General features: G+C 43.1%; 1 protein-coding gene across 1 annotated transcript in view; it reads left to right on the top strand.

Moving 5' to 3' along the window:
- Window positions 1–18,534, top strand: part of LOC147011138 (phosphoglycerate kinase-like) — a 30,081-nt gene extending 11,547 nt beyond the window's left edge. The window contains exons 2-11 of the mRNA XM_085860280.1: window positions 941–991; window positions 1,177–1,332; window positions 3,523–3,667; window positions 5,144–5,247; window positions 5,444–5,563; window positions 10,719–10,833; window positions 11,074–11,253; window positions 12,731–12,908; window positions 17,694–17,792; window positions 18,032–18,534. Coding sequence (XP_085716406.1) covers window positions 941–991; window positions 1,177–1,332; window positions 3,523–3,667; window positions 5,144–5,247; window positions 5,444–5,563; window positions 10,719–10,833; window positions 11,074–11,253; window positions 12,731–12,908; window positions 17,694–17,792; window positions 18,032–18,072 — 1,189 coding nt within the window. The 3' untranslated portion in view covers window positions 18,073–18,534. The remainder of the gene's footprint in view (window positions 1–940; window positions 992–1,176; window positions 1,333–3,522; window positions 3,668–5,143; window positions 5,248–5,443; window positions 5,564–10,718; window positions 10,834–11,073; window positions 11,254–12,730; window positions 12,909–17,693; window positions 17,793–18,031) is intronic.
- The last annotated feature ends 259 nt before the right edge of the window (window positions 18,535–18,793 follow it).

Raw genomic sequence — 18,793 nt, 5'->3', positions numbered from 1 at the left:
GCAGAAATCAGGATAATGACCAAATATCAAGACCTCAAGGATGAAGTGAAAAGATCCTGCCAAGGTTGCAGCAGTGACGACAAAGAACCTCATGGGAATGATGAAGAAGAACCTCAGAGATATTAATAACCATCCCTGGGACTATCACTACAAACTAACTACAGTTGGAAGCCATCCTGGGCTCAGTAACGATCCTGAAGAGAGCCCTCGGCACAAAACTTTGAAAATAGAAAACTTCACAGCTTGGTCCATGAATCGTGACCCCTTACCAAATGAAGGTGGATACTTTGAGCCCACCCTTGGAGAAAACTCTATTCCATATTCTGAAACCCACATATGTAAATACCACACACACACACACACACACACACACACACACACACACACACACACACACACACACACACACACACACACACACACACACACACACACACACACACACACACACACACACACACACACACACACACACACGACGGTGGATACTTCGAGACCTGGGAGGGATCCGTTCCACCTTCTGAAACCCGCATATACAAAAAAACTTCAGCTTGGTCTCGGTGTGAAGGAAAAAAATACAAAAATCCTCTTCACTTACAACACCAACAAAAAATTATCTTTGCTTGCAGAAACTAAGTAATATATTGGTGGAACTACAATAGTGTAGTTATATTAATATTTTTTTCACATTCAATAATTTTTTCTTCACTCAAAATAATCGTCCAAACAGTAGAAAAAGTTAAGTTTAATGCTTTGCTTGAATAAATACACTAAGTTATAAAATTTGCTTATTTGTGAAAATTTTCGTATTTCACTCCAGTGTTACACTCCAGTGCTCCAGTGTTATAGTGTTACATGCTTGTAACACTTGAGTTTGTTATCAGCTTTGTACAGATATCTATTTATAATTGGTGGTTATGGTTTTGTGGTTTTGCTACAGAGTGGATTTCAACGTACCAATGAAAGGAAAGCAGATCACCAATGACCAAAGGTAGGAGCAGCTTTATGTTCTGCAGCTCATTCTTCTGCCCACCTCATAGTGTTTGCAAACATGAAATCTACCCATTATTCTTGGTTTATCATTGTAGTCACTGTAGTATATATATATCTCGATTCATGAGGCTTGTCAGACTTGGCCTCAGTATTAAAATCTCATCTGTGGTTGCGTATTTTCAGGATCGTGGCAGCTCTACCCAGCATCCAAGACTGTCTAGACCGAGGGGCCAAAGCCGTCGTTTTGATGAGTCACCTGGGCCGACCGGATGGGGTGCCTACGCCTGATAAGTACTCTTTGGGTCCTGTGGCGGACGCTTTGTCCCGTCTTCTCTCAAAGTGAGTTGTCCACAGTGACAAAATGAATTTTTTAATATCAATTTTGATGTTTTGTATAATTTATATGATTTGAGTTTCAGCTCATTGTGGAATCCTTGTTTTTCATTCACTCTTCCTGTTTCAGTGTTCCCAGGTAGGACAGAAGGAACAATAACAGGATGTTTGGACTATAATGAGAGATAAAATGATTTAGAAATGTATAAATTGTCTTTTTAATTTTTAATTATTGGTAAGATAGGATCTTCTAATGATCTAGCCATGGTGAGTGTTTTATTTTCCTCCATTTTTAATTGGAGACCATTTGCAGGATATGTCTGTACTTCAAATATAATGCATGTTCTATAATGTCTGTATATATAATGCATGTTAACATTGAAATAAACATGTAAATAAAATGAATGCAGTACAAAATAAACAAAAACATAAGACTTTTACCTTTTAAAATGCAAACATATTACGTAGTCGTTCGTGCTGTACTCTGCCGTAAATTGAAAACACAAGACTTAGCTCAGAGATGTTGCTTATGCTGCTATAGGGTGGGAGGGTGGAGGTGAGATAGATGTGAATGTAGAACTTGTGATGGCTGTTGGATCAGCTCGGTCCCAGGTGCCTTGTGGAATCGGTAAATCTGCAATGATTTCTCCCATATCACCTGTCTACTCGAATGAATAAATCCACAATTGGTTCTCCCATATCACCGGTCCACTCAAAGGCATTTGTTTTTTTCTGTTTGGTCCTCAATCCCAACATTATGTGCTTTTTCCCTCCTTTCAATAAGAGGATCACAGGACCGGAATGACACTTTTGTGCTTTTGCTGGCAGGAACACTTGCATGGATATTCGACTCGCGTTTACTTGTTTGTTTGTTTGTGAACAATATTACGGAAAAACTCCTCGACGGATTTCGACGAAACTTGGTGGGGGTGGGGGGGGTTAGGTATGGTCCAAGGATCATGCCATTAAATTTTGGACTTGGTCCCCCCCCCCCAAAAAAAAATTGTTAGAGAAAAAAAAATTTTTTTTTTGAATTTCTACGTTTTAAGTGATTTCCAACCCTCCCCCCAAATTTTTTTTACCCCCCCCCCAAAAAAAAAGAGAAAATATATTTTTTTTGCATTTCAACATGTTTTAAGTGATTTCCAACCCCCCAAAAAAATTGCTACCCCCCCCCAAAAAAATTGTTAGAGAAAAAATTTTTTTTTTTTTGCATTTCTACATATTTTAAGTGATTTCCAACCCCCCCCAAAAAAATAGTTTGAGAAAATTTTTTTTTTGCAATTTTACTTGTTTTAAGTGATTTCCACCCCCCCCCCCCCAAAAAAAGAAAAAATTGTTTTTTTGCATTCCTACATGTTTTAAGTGATTTCCAATGCCCCCCCCAAAAAAAAATTGTTGGAGAAAAAAAACATTTTTGCAACTTTTTTTTCAACAAAATTTCGATTTTTTTTTTTTTTTTTTTTTTTTTCAGTATAACTCTGTCAGCACTGTTGACATCATATTTAATGAATAAGATACAAGGTTCACTTGAGTGACCCAGCAGTATTTGCGGCGGAGGTTTTGCACTCTCCCGAGTGCTCCCCCTCTAGTTGATCCTGTAATGGTGGCCCACAAATGCTGTGCTTTCACCTGGTGCCAACCTATCTAACATCTCGATTTTGTCATGCAATGTCATAACCTTTCTCAGCCTTTTGACACAATTAATTTTGGCCATCGTTTTACATTTGGGCGCCATTATTAACTGTTGTTTGTCAACTAGATCTTGCAGATCTAGTATTACATGATCTCCACATGTCATTTGCTGTTCGATGACTATTCATTATTAAACTTAGCTTTGTTCCCTATGCTGGTCTGATTTCTACAATTAACGGTGTGCGAGAAACAACAAAAGGCTCGTAATGGGAGATAACCGTACAAGCGGATGCAAACAATGACTCATCTCATCTCAGTAACCGGGATTGGCCAAAATTTAACACTGTGAAAAAACAATAGGTTGCTCACGATTGGTCGAAACCCACGATATTATAACCCACGATATTTGAAGGTTTACTGTATCTACCGTTTCTTCTCTCAACTAGCTAGTTGAGCCTGGCTATGTAAAGGTCATTTTGGACATTTCCCCCTTGCTCTACACTCTTCAAACTTTCACTTATTGCTTTTCTTCTTCCTGACTTTCCCGTGCTTCTTGCTAAGGGAGGTGCAGTTTCTTTCAGACTGTGTTGGAACCAAGGTGGAGGCGGCCTGTGCTAACCCATCCCCAAGCTCCGTCATTTTGCTGGAAAACCTTCGGTTCCACGTGGAGGAGGAAGGGAAGGGAAAGGATGCTGCTGGGAACAAGGTACACATTTTGAATATTTTTTTTTTCATCTCTTCCATGCTTTCAATTTCCATTACCATTGTTGTGTCTGATCTCCCCACAATCAAGTTGTAATTTCATCGTTGCAACTAACTTTGAGCATCTTGTCCTTTAACATTACAGTTCAACAAGTAGGAAGGCAGTTGTTAGGCCTTCCTCAGTTTTTCGTTTATCCATTGAAAGCTTAACTAACATCCAATGTGTCATGTAAAAATTCACAAAACACATCATCCAGCTATTATTACCTCCACCACCGAATGTGGATTAAGGTTGTGTATTCACCCCTGTTTGTTTGTTTGTTTGTTTGTCTGTGAGCTGAATATCTCAAAAAGTTATGGAGGGATCCATACGAAATTTGGTGGACAGGTTGGGTATTTGACAAGGACAAATCCATTAGATTTTTGGTGAAAATCTGGATCCTGTAATTTTTTAAAGCGAGTCTTCACCATTGAGAGATAGGCCCAACAATGATGTATTCCAAGATATCTCAAAGTTATGGATGGATATGAATGAAATTTGGTGAACAGGTTGGGTGTATGATAAGGAAGAATTGCTTCTATTTTCTGAATATCTAAAATATATATATATATATATATATATATATATATATATATATATATATATATATATATATATATATATATATATATATATATATAGTCATTATCCTTGTGCCGTAAGAGGCGACCAGGGTTGAGTCAGGAAGGGCATCCGGCGTAAAACATGTGCCAAATCACTATGCGGATCATACGCATGATCCGCTGTGGCGACCCCTAACGGGAGCAGCCGGAAGAAGCAGAAGAGAGATAGATATATATATATATATATATATATATATATATATATATATATATATATATATATATATATATATATATATATATATATATATATATATATGTGTGTGTCACAATATTTCAAAAAGTTATGGACGGATTCGGATAAGACGAGGTGGATCAGTTGGGTAGGTGACAAGAACCAAGCCGATTAGATTTTGGTTAATGTCCAGATCCAGATCCGGGCTATCAGTGGGATACAACACGTAAACTGCGCTCTACCAAATGCTGTACTCATATTTTATAAGGTATTGTTTTCGTTGTACTATACTTGTTCCAATACTCTAAGTTTTTTTTATTGTTTGCTCTGTAAATTCTTTGTTATTGCTATGCATGTAAGTGGACTTTTAAAGGCTTAACCGTGTTTTTGTACCACCTGTAAGTGCAAAATTAATTGAATAAATAAATTTTCAGGTTCTGGAGGGACGTATTTCTGAAATGTTGTTGAGAGCGGCCTCCACATCTTTATTGGAAGAGACAAGTTCACTTAATTGCCATTCTCTGTCGTGTCCCACCACAACTATAATGTGGGTTGTGGTGTGGCAAGTTTGTTGCTGTTTGTACACTGACCGATGATGTAATAGGTTTCCAAGGTGATGCCCGTTGTTGTACTGTGGTGCAGCTGAAGGCGAGCGATGGAGATGTGAAGACTTTCCGTGCATCCCTCTCAAAGTTGGGGGACATTTACATCAACGATGCTTTCGGCACTGCGCACCGTGCACACAGGCAGGGAGGGGCCTACCACATACTGGGGAATGCTGATTGGGAGGGTAGGGGGAAGAGGGATAATATATTTTAATCAAAAGCCAATCTTTTCTACCAAGTGATTAATATTGAGAATGGATGTTCTGATTGCTGTGCCAATAATACCAGCCAGTTCCGATGAGCCTTAAATTCTTCTTTTGCTTCTCTTGCTTGATAGTTCCATGGTGGGATGTGAGCTCCCTGTGAGAGCTGCAGGTTTCCTCATGAAGAAGGAGCTCGACTATTTTGCCAAGGCTTTGGAAAAACCTGAGAGACCCTTCCTTGCTATCATGGGAGGGTATGTCCCTTACTTTTATATTTAGTTTTTTGTATGTAAAATTGTGAGCTTAGAGAGGATAGAAAATGGACATGTAGTGATAGGTTGGCAGTGAGGGCCACAGTTTGATACAATGAGCTAACAACATAGAGTAGGGGAGGAAATGCAGTATGAGCCTTTTATTATTATTATTTTCTTGAAGGCCTGGAGGGAAGAGTGCAATAAAAAGCAGTTCTGTGAAAAGAGGAACAAAAAGTAGAGGTGGACAGACAGCCAGTTTTGTGGGGAGGTGGGGGCTGCAGAGCATGGCCTAGGCAAACTATCTATAACTTAAAATCTTTATAACGGAGCCAAGTAAGAATTTACAAGATTACTTGCGTATAGATACACGACGATGAACAGTACATGTATCAACCGGCAAGAGCTAAGACAAAGCATATCAAATGCAGTTCATTCATTTCATTTTGTATGCAGCCGGTGGCTGCTGGTTGCGTCGTTTCTGGGAACATGACTTTGCCACTGATGCAGTGCCGTTGTAGGCTAGAGTAGGAATTTGGAATTTGACCACAATGCCAGCGAAAGCCCACCTTGTCTTTGTGGACACCATGGGATCTTTAACACACGCCAACTAATGCCGGCAGTTTGACGTTCATCCTAAGGACAAGCTTAATGTCAGGTCAAGCCAGATTAGATCTGTGACTTTCTATAGGCACCATATAAACCTGTACGTACTAGTTTCATGGTCGAGTTGTCAGCGACTAAACTGTCTCCCCCACCAGGTTTTCTGATGAGGAGGGTGTCTGGATATGGACACCCAGCAGGATTAAAAAGAAAACCTGTCAAAGGCCGGCGGAGCTCCTTGTGAGCTAACAGCCATCCATATCAAGTGCCCAACTGTCTACAGAAGTCCTCCTGCAGTTAGGTTACTGTATATATGTATATATATATGTATATATATATATATATATATATATATATATATATATATATATATATATATATATATATATATATATATATATATATATCTTTAGGAGGTTGGTGACAGGATTTGCACTTCGGCTACGGTAAAACCCTTCACTCTGCAAAGCACAAGAAAAACGCAAAGAAAACTGAAAACCCACTCCCACTCCGCCTGTGCAGCTGCCCTTCACAGGGCAGCTCACTGGATGACGGGATTGGAGCAAACCCTTCGGGACCCTCACTGTTTGATGATTGAAGGAAAAACGCGGGGTAACCTTCCCGGGTTGGATTGTGGTACTGTGTTTCAGGGTGGTGCTGTGGTGTTGTCCACCACACAGCGATCTCCTTGAGTTAACCTGTGGCGATCCCTTTCGGTGGGTGCCTGGAATGTCCTATCCCTAAGAGAGGATGATCATCTGAGTTCAAATGTTTGAACATCGGTATTGCAACACTCTGAGGTTCAGAGACCGGATAGTGGTGAGATCATGGAGGGTGGTTACACTTACTATTGGACTCGTCACTCTGATGGTTACCATGCCCAAGGAGTTGCTGTAGCAGTGTCCAAAAGTAGACTCCGATTATAATTGAGGTAACACCGGTCAACGAGCATATTATGAGAGGAAGGATTTGTCACTCCTTGGGTGTCATTTCCCTGGTTTCTCGATATGCTCCGACAGGCGAGTAATCTCACCGTGAAGGACGCATTCTATGCAACACTCGAGTCTGTGGTTGATCAGTGTCCCAGGTTAGATACTCTTCTAATCTTGGGGGATTTCAATGCATCGACTGGAACTGATAGGGATGGTTATGAGACATGCTTTGTTCCCCTTGGGTCTGGAACTGTGAACCAGAATAGCATTAAGTTCCTTTACTTTGCCAGAAGTCATGGACTTAGGGTGGCTGGTTGATGGTTTCAGCACCCACAGGCTCATCGCTGGACTTTGTATTCCAATATTGGTTTGTGTGGCAAAGGAGATTGACCATGTACTCGTTGATGGTTGCTGGAGGATGATCCAGAACTGCAGGGTCTACGGGAGTGCTCAATTACTCAACACAGACCACATGCTTGTTGTTGTCATGCTGAAGTTGCAGCTTAACTCCAGGAGAATGGTACCATCCCAGCCTGGCTGCATGTTTGCAAGCTCAAGGACGAGAGGGTAGCTGAGGAGTTTGCGAACAGGCTGAGTGAGGATTTGTGGGTCTGGGTGCTTTGGGGAACCTGAAGAGTTGTGGAGTACCTTCAAGACCACCGTCCTTGATGTTGCCGGTGGATGTCTTGGAATTCACCATAGGGCGAAGAAGAATTTTGTCTCTCAAGGGACACTGGATACCATTGACCAGAGTCGCAGGGCCAGGCTGAATGGCAGAGCTGAGCTGTTCAGGGAGCTGAGGCGTAAAACTGTACTTGTGCTGAGGGTGGACAAGGCGGCCTGTGTGCGAGGAAACTGTGAGATGGTGGAACATCACCTGTGGTCAAGTGATTCTCGTCCTGCTTACAGGGGAATTTGTGCATTGCGTTCTTGCATGCCCGTCTCTCGGTGCACTGCAGTTAGAGTGGAGGGTGTGGGGGTGGGGGGGTGGATCTTGACAGAGGAGTTCGAAGTGAAGGCCCGCTGGGCCAGTTACTTTGAGTGGCTGTACCAGGATGATCCACCAGCTGTTGAGTTGGATGTCAGGGGTGTTACTATTCATATTGCTGACTCTCCAATCAACGTTCTACCTTTGTTTGTGGAAACACAGGCTGCGTGATCTAGTTGGAATGGGGTAAAACTAGAGTGATCTGTGGCATTCATTCTGAACTTGAACTCAAGGCTGGTGGAAATGCTGTACTCATGTCGTTGCATGCAGTTCTGTGCTCTGCCTTGAACACAGGCATCATCATAACTGATTGGAAGAGGAGCCTTGTTGTCCCTCTCTGGAAAGTGAAGGGTGATCGCCAAGACTGCAAAAACTACCGAGGGGTGACGCTGCTCTCAGTGCCGGGCAAGGTCTTTGCTCGGATAATTATTGATGTGGTTCACCACCATCTGCTTGAGCACCAGCACCCAGAGCAGTCAGGCTTTACACCAGAGGTCAATGATTGATCGTATCCTTGCTCTTCTGGTCTTCACCGAACGCAGATGAGAGTTTCGGCAGGGGCTGCTTGCAGCCTATGTCGATCTCTGTAAAGCGTTCGATTCACTGAATCGGGATGCCCTCTGGAGGATACTTGGTCTTCGTTGGGTGCCACCAAAACTGATCAATCTGCTGTCTGAACTACATTCTGGTACTGAGAATGCTGTGAGATGTGATGATACCATCTCCGACTTATTTCCAGTTGTTACTGGTGTTCGTCAGGGGTGTGTACTGGTGCCCACACTTTTCACTGCTTCTCTGGACTGGATTCTGGGGAGGATGTCGGAGAGATCAAGCTGCGATGTATCTTTTTTGGAATGTCAAGATCTCTGACCTTGATTTCGCAGATCATGCAGTCATCTTTGCAAAGGCTCTGGATATCCTTTTGGGGGCCTTTCAGGTGCTGAATGAGGAGTTGGAGCTGCTGGGATTATGGGTTTCCTGGGTCACAACTAAGATCCAGGCTTTCAATGACATCTTGGATGCTGATATGTGTTGTCTGTAACTGTTTGTGTTGAGGTCACAGACATTCACTTACCTTGGCAATGATATTCATGTCTCTGCTGGCTGTGAGCCAGAGGTCAACAGACGTCTGGGTCAGGCTTGGGAAGTCATGGATTCATTTTGGATGATGCATTTTGGCACTGTCGGTACCTGGGCAGGTCGAAAGTCGGAGTCTTCAGGTCCTTGTTGCTTTCTGTCTTGCACTATGGATGTGAGACTTGGACTCAGATCCCTGGTCAGAGATGGAGACTTAATTCCTTTGGTACCAGGTCTCTTCGGAGAATGCTTGGCTATCACTGGTCGGGCTTTGTGTCCAATGAGCGGTTGCTGAGAGAGACTCAAATGAGATTTGTTACCCGCATAGTCCGTGAGGGTCAGCTGTGCCTGTATGGACATGTGGCTCGTTTTCCTGACACTGATCCTGTTCACCAGATTCTCTCAGCGAGGGAGTCTCGTGAGTGGAGGAGGCCAATGGGCCGACCACCTGCCTCGTTGCAGCAGGTTGATCAACATCTCAAGGAGATGGAGGATGGGCCAGGCATCTGCCTGGGGGATGGCTAGACTGAGATCAATGGAGTCCCGGGAGAAAGTGGACGCAGTGATGCGCTGCTTCGGCGCATGCTCCCACAGCTGACCTGATCTGACCTAAGGACACTACACTTGTTGATGCTTTGCCTTGCCGGTAAGACCAACAACAGGATAGCCCAGGCTAGATGACTCAGAGGCAAGTCTTAGGCTATCCTTTGGGCTCATCCGATGCGGTAAATGTAGCTTTTGGAGAGGATCTTCTGGAGCTGAGGAAACTTGAAGAAAAAACAACCGGTCATCCTTGCTCTGTGTCAGAAGTTAATGAAATGGTCGACCAAGAAGGAACCCGAAGAAGTAAAGAGCAAAGATGGAGTCATCAGGGGGAACCTGGATTGGATTCCAGTTTCAGCCGCTACTTCACTACCCTCAAACCCATCCAGGTGCAAGCAAGTGAACCTTACAGAAACATTTCTGCAAGAATTCTCTTTTCCTTCGAGACATAGATGATGAAAGAGAGGAATATAAAGATGAAAAAGAAGAAAAAGCAAGAATTGGAATGAATGAAGGGAATTATAAAAAAATAAAAATAAGAAAGAAATGTGAAAGGAACAAAGAACAAAGATGTTGGGAAGAACCTGGATCGACAGATTTCAGCACTTACTCCTCAGGCTCAAACACAGCAAGATGTATAAGCTACCACAGGTCCGTAAATTATTCATTATTTTTCTGCACCATCGTGCTCCCTTGCTTTCTTTCAGCTCCTTGTATCATGTCCTGTTTTCAACTTTTATTGAGGAGAGTGGGAGAGGACAGCACAAAGAAGGTTGGGGAAGGGGATTATATGGGACATATAAGGAGGTCGAGCCAAAGGTGTGCAGTGTTTTACATACATGTATGTCAGTTAATTCATAGTTTTTCTCGATTTTGAATGGAATGGTTTCATTCTTGTAAATTTGATAGTTTATTTACTTGTATTGCATTTTTGTTTTCTTCATACGAGAGCCAGGGTTTTATTGATGTGTTGTTATAACAGTCGTATTTTGTTTTATTGCATAATTTTTGATAGAGCTAAAGTCAAGGACAAAATTCAGCTGATAAGCAACCTGTTGGACAAGGTGAACTTGATGATAATTGGTGGTGGGATGGCCTACACTTTTCTGAAGGTCCTGCATGGCATGGAGGTGAGTACTCGTACATCCTCCAGTGAGTGGGCAGAATATCTCGAGCACGTTCAGGTTTTCTCGGAGTATTTTTCTCCCTTACTGATGAATCACCTGTCACTGAATCTGTTGATTGGTGTGTTTTTTTTTCTTGCTTTCTTTCACCTCATACGATTCCATGGAACTTCGTTGATATTGGAGGACTGTTTGGGAAATGTTCAAACACCAAACTGTAATGCCTTGCCCCTTGTATGTGAGTAGATTGGCTCGTCGCTTTTTGATGAGGAAGGAGCAGCCATTGTTCCAGAACTCATGGAAAAGGCCAAAGAAAAGGGTGTCGAAGTAACCCTTCCCTGCGATTTCCTGATTGCTGATCGCTTCGATGAGAATGCTGAGACTGACACAGCCACTACTGAGGGTGGCATTCCTGACGGATGGATGGTGAGAGAAATTCCTGCTTCCATTAATTTTATACTTTGGGAGGGGAGAAGGAGAGTTTTTATTTGTTTGCTTTGGTCATATTTAGGCGAATGAAACCTGGAGTAACGAATAACTCATCCTTACGAACAGGTTAATTCCTCCAGAATTTATGGATTGGTTAACTCTCCCAGCGATATACCATTACACTGACAGCCTGAGACTTGTATCACCTCTGGGGCAACTTGGTGGAAGCAGCTGCACAAATTCAGAGTGGTGAACAATACCCTATAATGTCTCATCCTCCTCATGACCTCAAGTCGATACTATTCATACTCATGATCTTTTCTATCCTCATTTATGTACCCCTTCCTTTTCAAGTTGTTTTTCTACCCTCTTCCTCCACCTACCTTTACCTTTATTGTTCTATTGACATTTCATCCCTAGTTTTCCCTTTCTCTTCTTTCAGTGCCTCCCTCCCCACCCCCACTCATTACTCTTTCATTCACCCCCCCCACCTCACCCATTCTTCCTCCAAGGGTCCCTCTGTTGTGTCCCTCTAGCCTTTTGTTGGTGTGTATCCTCACTTTCCACTTTGTTCTAGCTTTTTCACAAGCCGAGACATTGTATGCAAAAAATGAAGAAGAAAATCAAAGTATTCCAGGTGAAGTCCTGTAATAGGCTCTGAGTGGCTTAGCATGGACTTGGCTTTGCAGAGAATACCAAAAAGTCAGCTTGAGTCAGAGGCCAGTTTGACGATGTGTTCTACCTCAGACAAGATGTGACAGATTGTGATGGCTAGGAGCTCCAGGGATCGATTGGAAGAAGCAACATGTCCACGGTCGAATAGCTGGGGCAGAAGTCAAACTGGTGATGAGGAATGAGTTGGACAAGAGATGACGCTGGAGTTCTGCAGCAATGATAGATTCCATTGCTTTGTTCACTGATCTGGATCATACTTGGAACTCTTCTCGTGAATGGAGGTGACATCTGTGACTCTCGAAGATGAAGACAGGAAAGCATCCGAGAAAGAAATGGAGAAGAGTGAGGAAAATTGATAGGGCCAAATCACAATTCTTGAGGATTTGCAGTGTGAACGCCATCAGGTCCAGTTGCAGAGATCGTATAAGGATTGACGAGGAGCTTCTCAACATTCATGCTGTAGAGAGCAATGTGTTATGTGCGTCGGGGAAGGGAGGGATTTGGGATCTTGGCTTTTTCAGTAAAGATGGTGTTGATATGCTCAGCTTTCTTTTGTTGTTGGGGCAAGATCAAACTATGTGTCTCTCCCAATTTGATTGGGAATTGGACAAACCTCTCGTAACACAATGTACATAAAATGAAATCCGTGTCTTTTGACCATCTTTTCTGCTCAGATATGGTTCTGTGCGCCTAAAACTCACGACCCCTTTTCCCCATCCACAGCCTCCTCGTTCCCGTCTCCATGCCTCAGTTATCTAACCATTGCATTTTTACCCTGTCTGCCCTCCTTATTTTCCAGGGTTTGGACTGCGGGCCCAAGAGTGTGCAGAAGTTTGTGCAGGTGGTGAAACGCTCACGCCAGATTGTCTGGAATGGTCCTGTTGGGGTGTTTGAATTTGAGAAGTTCTCAGGCGGCACTCGTGCAGTCATGGATGCTGTGGTGACTTCCACTGAGAAGGGTTGTGTTACCATCATTGGTTCGTATCATTCCTCATTTTGTGCTTGAGCTCTGAGTGTATGTTGCATGCGCTTTCTTTGCAATGTTTTTTTTTTTTTGTACACATAGTCGAGGCTCGTGGAAAAGCTGGTACAGTGAACGGATCAGGACGTAACAGACAAAAAACAGGATGCAAAACACGCAAGCATGGGGTGGACAACAGGGATAAGAAGCAAACTCCAAGGAAGGAAAATTGGGAGGAGGGATTTTGGTCAGGTTAACGAGGGTAAAAAAAAAGGTCATTGTTTTTGATTGGGAGTGATCTGAGATGGTGGTGAACAGCTATCTTGAAGACCTGGAGAGAAGAATGAGAATGAAGATGATGTGGAAGCTGATTCCAGAGACGGAGAAAAAAAGAGGAACAAATGAGTGGAGGTGAGCAGTGATCCTGAATTTAGGTAGTTTCACCAGAAGGTGGTTTATGGTGAACCATGTGATTCTTGCAGAAACTTGGAGGGGACAAAGCATGGCAGGAGCAGAGGGTGCAAGACAAGAAAGGAGGATGTAGAAGACTGAGAAATCACCAAACTCTTTGTGATGGCAAAGTGATAAGCTCATAGACCCAGCTTAATCGCAGGGGATTCCAATAATCTTAAAGTCCTTGGTTTCCTTGGTGTCAAGCTGAGCAATATGTGGGGTAGGGGAGGGGAGCCAGCCCAGAGGGGAAAACAGTACTCCATCAAGCTGTGGACAAAAGCCTTGTCAGTGAATAGGAGCTCACTAGCTCAGGTGTGCCAAGGAAGGACTTTGTTTGACGAAGGATACCCAGTCAGTGGCTGGCTTTGGAAGCCAACTTTTGAAATATGGTTTGCCCAAAAAAGATCATGGCTGATACTAATGGTGAGATCCAGGAGTATGGATGACTGAACTTTCTCAAGAGGATTGTGAAGAAAGTAGATAGGAGGGTTTGCCAAACGGTCCTTTCAGAGAGAGGTCGTGAGAAGGTGAGATTTGTTAGGACTGAAAGACACACATACCGAGTGTTTAAACATCTTGAGTTTTTTTTCAAGGTCGGAAGAGAGGGAAGAGGCTGCAGCCTGCCTGTTTGAAGGATGAGGGATGTCACAACAGAGGGTGAAGTCCTCAGCAAATAGATAAAATCCTCCTATCAGCAAATAAATTCGTAAATAATTTTCAGTCATTGAGATCATTGATGAAGATTAAGAGAAGGATGGGCCCAGAACCCTGGTTTAGGAGAAGGATGGGCCCAGAATCCAGTCTTGATAGGGAGAGGAGATGAAAGGATTTCGTTGAGTGCCACATATCGGCTACGAGAGTAGAGGAAGTCGGTAAGCCATGTGTGGAGTTGACCTTGGATGTCATAGGGAGAGTTTGTAGACGTAGAGCAAGGCAGGATGTCAGACTGTATCAAAAGCCCAAGAGATGGCTCTGATTTCATGTCTGACACGGAGGGCCTCCATCCATTGTTAGGTGAGTAGAAGCAGCATGTCTAAGGTGGAGTGACCAGGTCTGAATCCAAATTGGTGATCTGAGATGAGGTTGTTGGCGAAAAGGAAGGTTTTCTTCTCAATTGCGATGATTGATTCAATGACCTTGCTGATGGTTGGAAGTAAGCTGATAGGTCTGTAGTTTAGCGGTTCAGTTTTTGTTCCTTTTTATGTAGTGCAGTGATGTTGGTGGATTACCAAGCAGATGAAAGATGACCACAGGCAAATTACAGGGTGAAAAAATGGCAGAGGATGTGTGAGAGCGGCAGAGGATGTGAGAGCAGCAGAGCAAGTTTTTGGGACACGCGAGCTGATGCTGTCTGGTGCAGTAGCAGAGTCAGTCGAGGGTTGAAAGAACCTTCTCCACCTTCTCAGGTGCAAAAGACACAGAGTCCAGGAGCAATTGGGTACGACAGGGAAGGATGGGTTCTGAGAGTGAGGGGTTGGGGACACAAGATATTGAACACAAAATTGAGACATTCAGCCTTCTCATGAGTGGAGTGATTGTGATGCCGTTTGAAGAAGGGGAAGGGATGGAATAGGAGCATACTTCAGAGACTGACTTGACAAGGTGCCACCAGGTTTTAGAGTCGGGAGAAGTTTGAAAGTTCATTCTTGAGGTTGGATAGATGTTATTTTCTGGCTCTCCTGAGAGTGGACACACTTGTTCGGGACCTATATTACAATGCACTCTAGATTGCTTTCGGTCAGATTTGCCTTCCAGGAAGAGAAGACAAGTTGTTGAACGTGAATGCAGAGCACCTGCCTCACCCCAGGATCCAGTGTACCATTGGCGAGAAGAAGGATAGGATATTTTAAGACGAGATGAGATGAATCTGTTCATGAGAAAAGAGAGCAGGATTCTGTGGAAGAATTCCCAGGTTGAGTTAACATCAGGGGCAGTAGATAGGGGAGACCAGTTCTGAAGAGAGATGGCTGCTTGCAATCCAGGCCAATCTCCTTGAGTGAAATGCTAGACTCGCCGCCATTGAGGCAGTTCTCTGCGAATAGCCAGAGTTGTTGACTTTCACAAACATATTATATGATTAGATGAACCAATTGGGACAGAGGAAGAGCAGGATACATTTATGAGAAAGTTTATCATCACCAAGTCCAGAAGGGAGGATTTGCCAATGGGAGAAATTTGGGTTGGAAAGTTTACAGATGGAGTCACAGAAGTGTCATGGCTTTGCGGAAGTGTCATGGCCGGTGAGAGAGGTGCCAACACCCAACCGAGTTGCATGGTGACAATTGAAATCACCACATATATGAGGAAGAGAAAGTTCGGTTGAGTGGTTAGAAGTTTGTCCATGTTGTCTGAGAGAGAGATGTAGATGGAGTCGTCACTGTTCGAGCGGTACAACATCGAGATGAGCAAGAGGTGGGAGTGGAGGGGCTATCGCAGCCAGAGATACTCCTGGTGGTTGGGAGGTGTAAGGTCAGTTGAAGGGCAGTGGGAAATTGAGATATTGATGAAAATACGACTGGGGTGTGGTTCAGGCCAATAAAATCAGAAGACAGTAACTGGGGAGAGACACTAAGGAATTGCGGATGTCCTGTGGGAGGAAGGATTCTATTAAACAGATGATATCTGGTGTATCGGCAGCAGCCTGGATTGAGAGATCTGTTGGGTGAGAGTGGAGACCTCAAACATCTGAGGTTCACACAGTTAGAGATAGGGGGAGGAGTTGTTGGGATGGTGAATAATGTGGGAGGGGACTTTGCAGGTAAGGGGCAACTTGAGGCTTTTGGGGTGAGGTGAGGGGGAAGGTTTGAGCGAGTGTGAGGGTCGTGGGGGAAGGTTTGAGTGAGTGCGAGGGGCGTGGGGAAGGTTTGAGTGAGTGTGAGGGGCGTGGGGGAAGGTTTGAGTGCGAGGGATGCCGGGAAGGTTTTTTGAGTGTGAGTGGACGGGGTGAGGTTTGAGAATGAGGAAGTGAGCAAACAAAAACCTTGAAGGAATACTCCTTTTAAAGATGAAGACATATTGCATTGGAGAAGAAAAACACTTGTCGCATTTGTGAAAGGAGATACAAGGGTTGAAATGCATTCTTAAAATGGTTTTTGTTTTTAATTAAAAAAAAAATTCTGGTTTAAAAAAATTATTATTCTTAATATATTTTTTTAAGTTTACTTGTTTGTTGTGATTTTTTATTTTTTTGAAACGAAGAGGGGAAATAGAAATAGGATAGTGTTTGGGAAATCAAAGCAAGATCCTCCAGAATACACCCAGGACAGAGCTAAGTGTAGGCACACTTTCTGTCCGAGGAAGGCTTTGAAAAGGCTGTTCAGGCCTTGACAATACAAAATAAATAACAAACGAACAAATTAAAACGAAATATTGCATGGGATGTTCAACAACAACACATTGACAAATGACATACACGAAAGGTTTGGAAAACTTAGCTTTGGTGAGATGGAACAGAGCAGCTCTAATTCTACCATACATGCGCGGAGAACCCGAACCGGAAGTTTGTCACCAAAAGCATATTGATCTCTTCAAGAACGAGTGTTGATTTTTGCTTTTGTAATCTTCGTGATGTTACTTGTTGAGGTCTCTACATAACACGGTGTAGACCTTTACATTCCTGTCTTGGTTGCTGTTTGGAATCTGTGCCTATAACCGGGAAGGACTTTTAATAAAATTAGTGTTAAAAAAATAAAGAAAGAAAAAAGTACTTTTTATTCTTTTTTTTTATGCAGCACATCGCTGTATCATCATTGGCTGAGGGCACGACTGTGCCACTGATGCAGTCAGTGAGTGCCCCTTGTAGGTTAGGGCAGGAATATTTTTTCAGGGTGCTGGTGTGAGCTCGCCTGATCTTCATGAAGGACACTGGGATATTCAACATCCACCAACTCATGCCAGCAGACAGGACACCCACTTCACGTCTATCCGAAGGATGGCGCACACATATTTGATGAATTACCCTGCCTGTGAAACACCGGGATGACAGTTTATACCTCGAGCTGAGATTCAAACCCAGGCTAGATGGCTCGGAGGCGAGTGTGCATACCTCTTGGCCAGCCCATAACAAGAGTTAGAGGTGCAATTCCAAAGTGATCTAGGAAGTGGACGAGGATCGTGTTGCTTTAACTTGACAAAATAGTCTATAACATGATATAACCATTGAATCGACCCTTACATTAAACTGGAGATGCACGGTGAAGAGATTGGGATTCCGATGCTCTGTCGTCCTTGCATTTTTTTCCCCCAATTTTCCTGACTTCAATTTTCGGCCTTTTACCAATTTTCAACCATTTTAATAACCGAACAACCTTTGATCGCGTTTATTTCCCTCTGATATCGTTCCTCACAGGTGGGGGTGACACGGCAACTTGCTGTGCAAAATGGAATACCGAGGACAAGGTTAGCCATGTAAGCACTGGAGGAGGGGCCAGCCTCGAGCTTCTGGAAGGTACGACACTGCTTACCTGCCCATAATCATCATTTTTTATTTGTGTACAACATAAGTAGAATGTCACTTTGATAACATAAAATGTGTCTGTATGGACACGTTGGCTAAATGAAAATGAGTTCCCTAATTTTGCTTCCTCCGATGCCTCCTATACCTGTGAACTGGTGTACTCTCACTTTGACACTGGCCTTGTGGACGTAGTTTGGTAGCAATCGAGCGATTTGTGCTTTGTTTTTCAGGTAAAGTTCTTCCTGGTGTAGCGGCACTTTGCGAGGCTTGAGGTTGATGAGTGTGACAATGGGGACCATGCCCTCACTGCTTTTGCCACTCATGTAACAAACACTTCCTTGCACTGAAAAGTCAACAGTACTAATACGGTAAAATAATTATTCCACTGGATTTAATGTGTGCACTTGTGTGTCCAAGAATTGTAACTGTTTGCTTGAGCTGCCACTTGACAAATCTGGATTTCGAAATTATTATTTCTGGGACTTGTCGAATCATGACCCAAAACCAGGTCTGGTCACCTCAAGCCATTTGATGAATGAGCTGAAGGTGTAATTTAGCCGTTGACCAGTATGTCAGTTTGCATATCAATAAAGGTTTGAGATACCGAATAGCCATAGGTGTATGCAAAACTGCTATTCCAAAGGACCTTGTACGGTATCGTGACTGTGTTTGTTTATTTTATTTTTTTCTGAATGTTCACTCGTGGTTGTGTGAATAAATCGTTTGCAGTGCATTTGCGAAATGTTTCTTCATTTTTCTTTACGTCGATTTTTGACTCCTGGCAGGTGTCCTCTGATGAAAACGTGCTTTTGTTACTCTAAAACGACCTTGTCTAAAAAGAGAATGTGCTTTCTTTGAACATCGCTTGGAAATTTTCTCCCAGCATCTTCTTTTAAAGTCAGAGGGAAGTACAATGATTATGCCGATTTAAAGTTTGAATTGACGTTGAATGTTTTGTGTCGCTTGCTCAAGCGGTTACGGGAAAAAATGAA

This window comes from Eptatretus burgeri, chromosome 16, assembly GCF_056783735.1.
Source record: "Eptatretus burgeri isolate ZD-2024b chromosome 16, Ebu_testis_v1, whole genome shotgun sequence".
NCBI classification, from domain to species: Eukaryota; Metazoa; Chordata; class Myxini; order Myxiniformes; family Myxinidae; genus Eptatretus; species Eptatretus burgeri.
The sequence above is the reverse complement of the archived record's forward strand: the minus strand, read 5'-3'. Positions and strand labels throughout refer to the sequence as shown.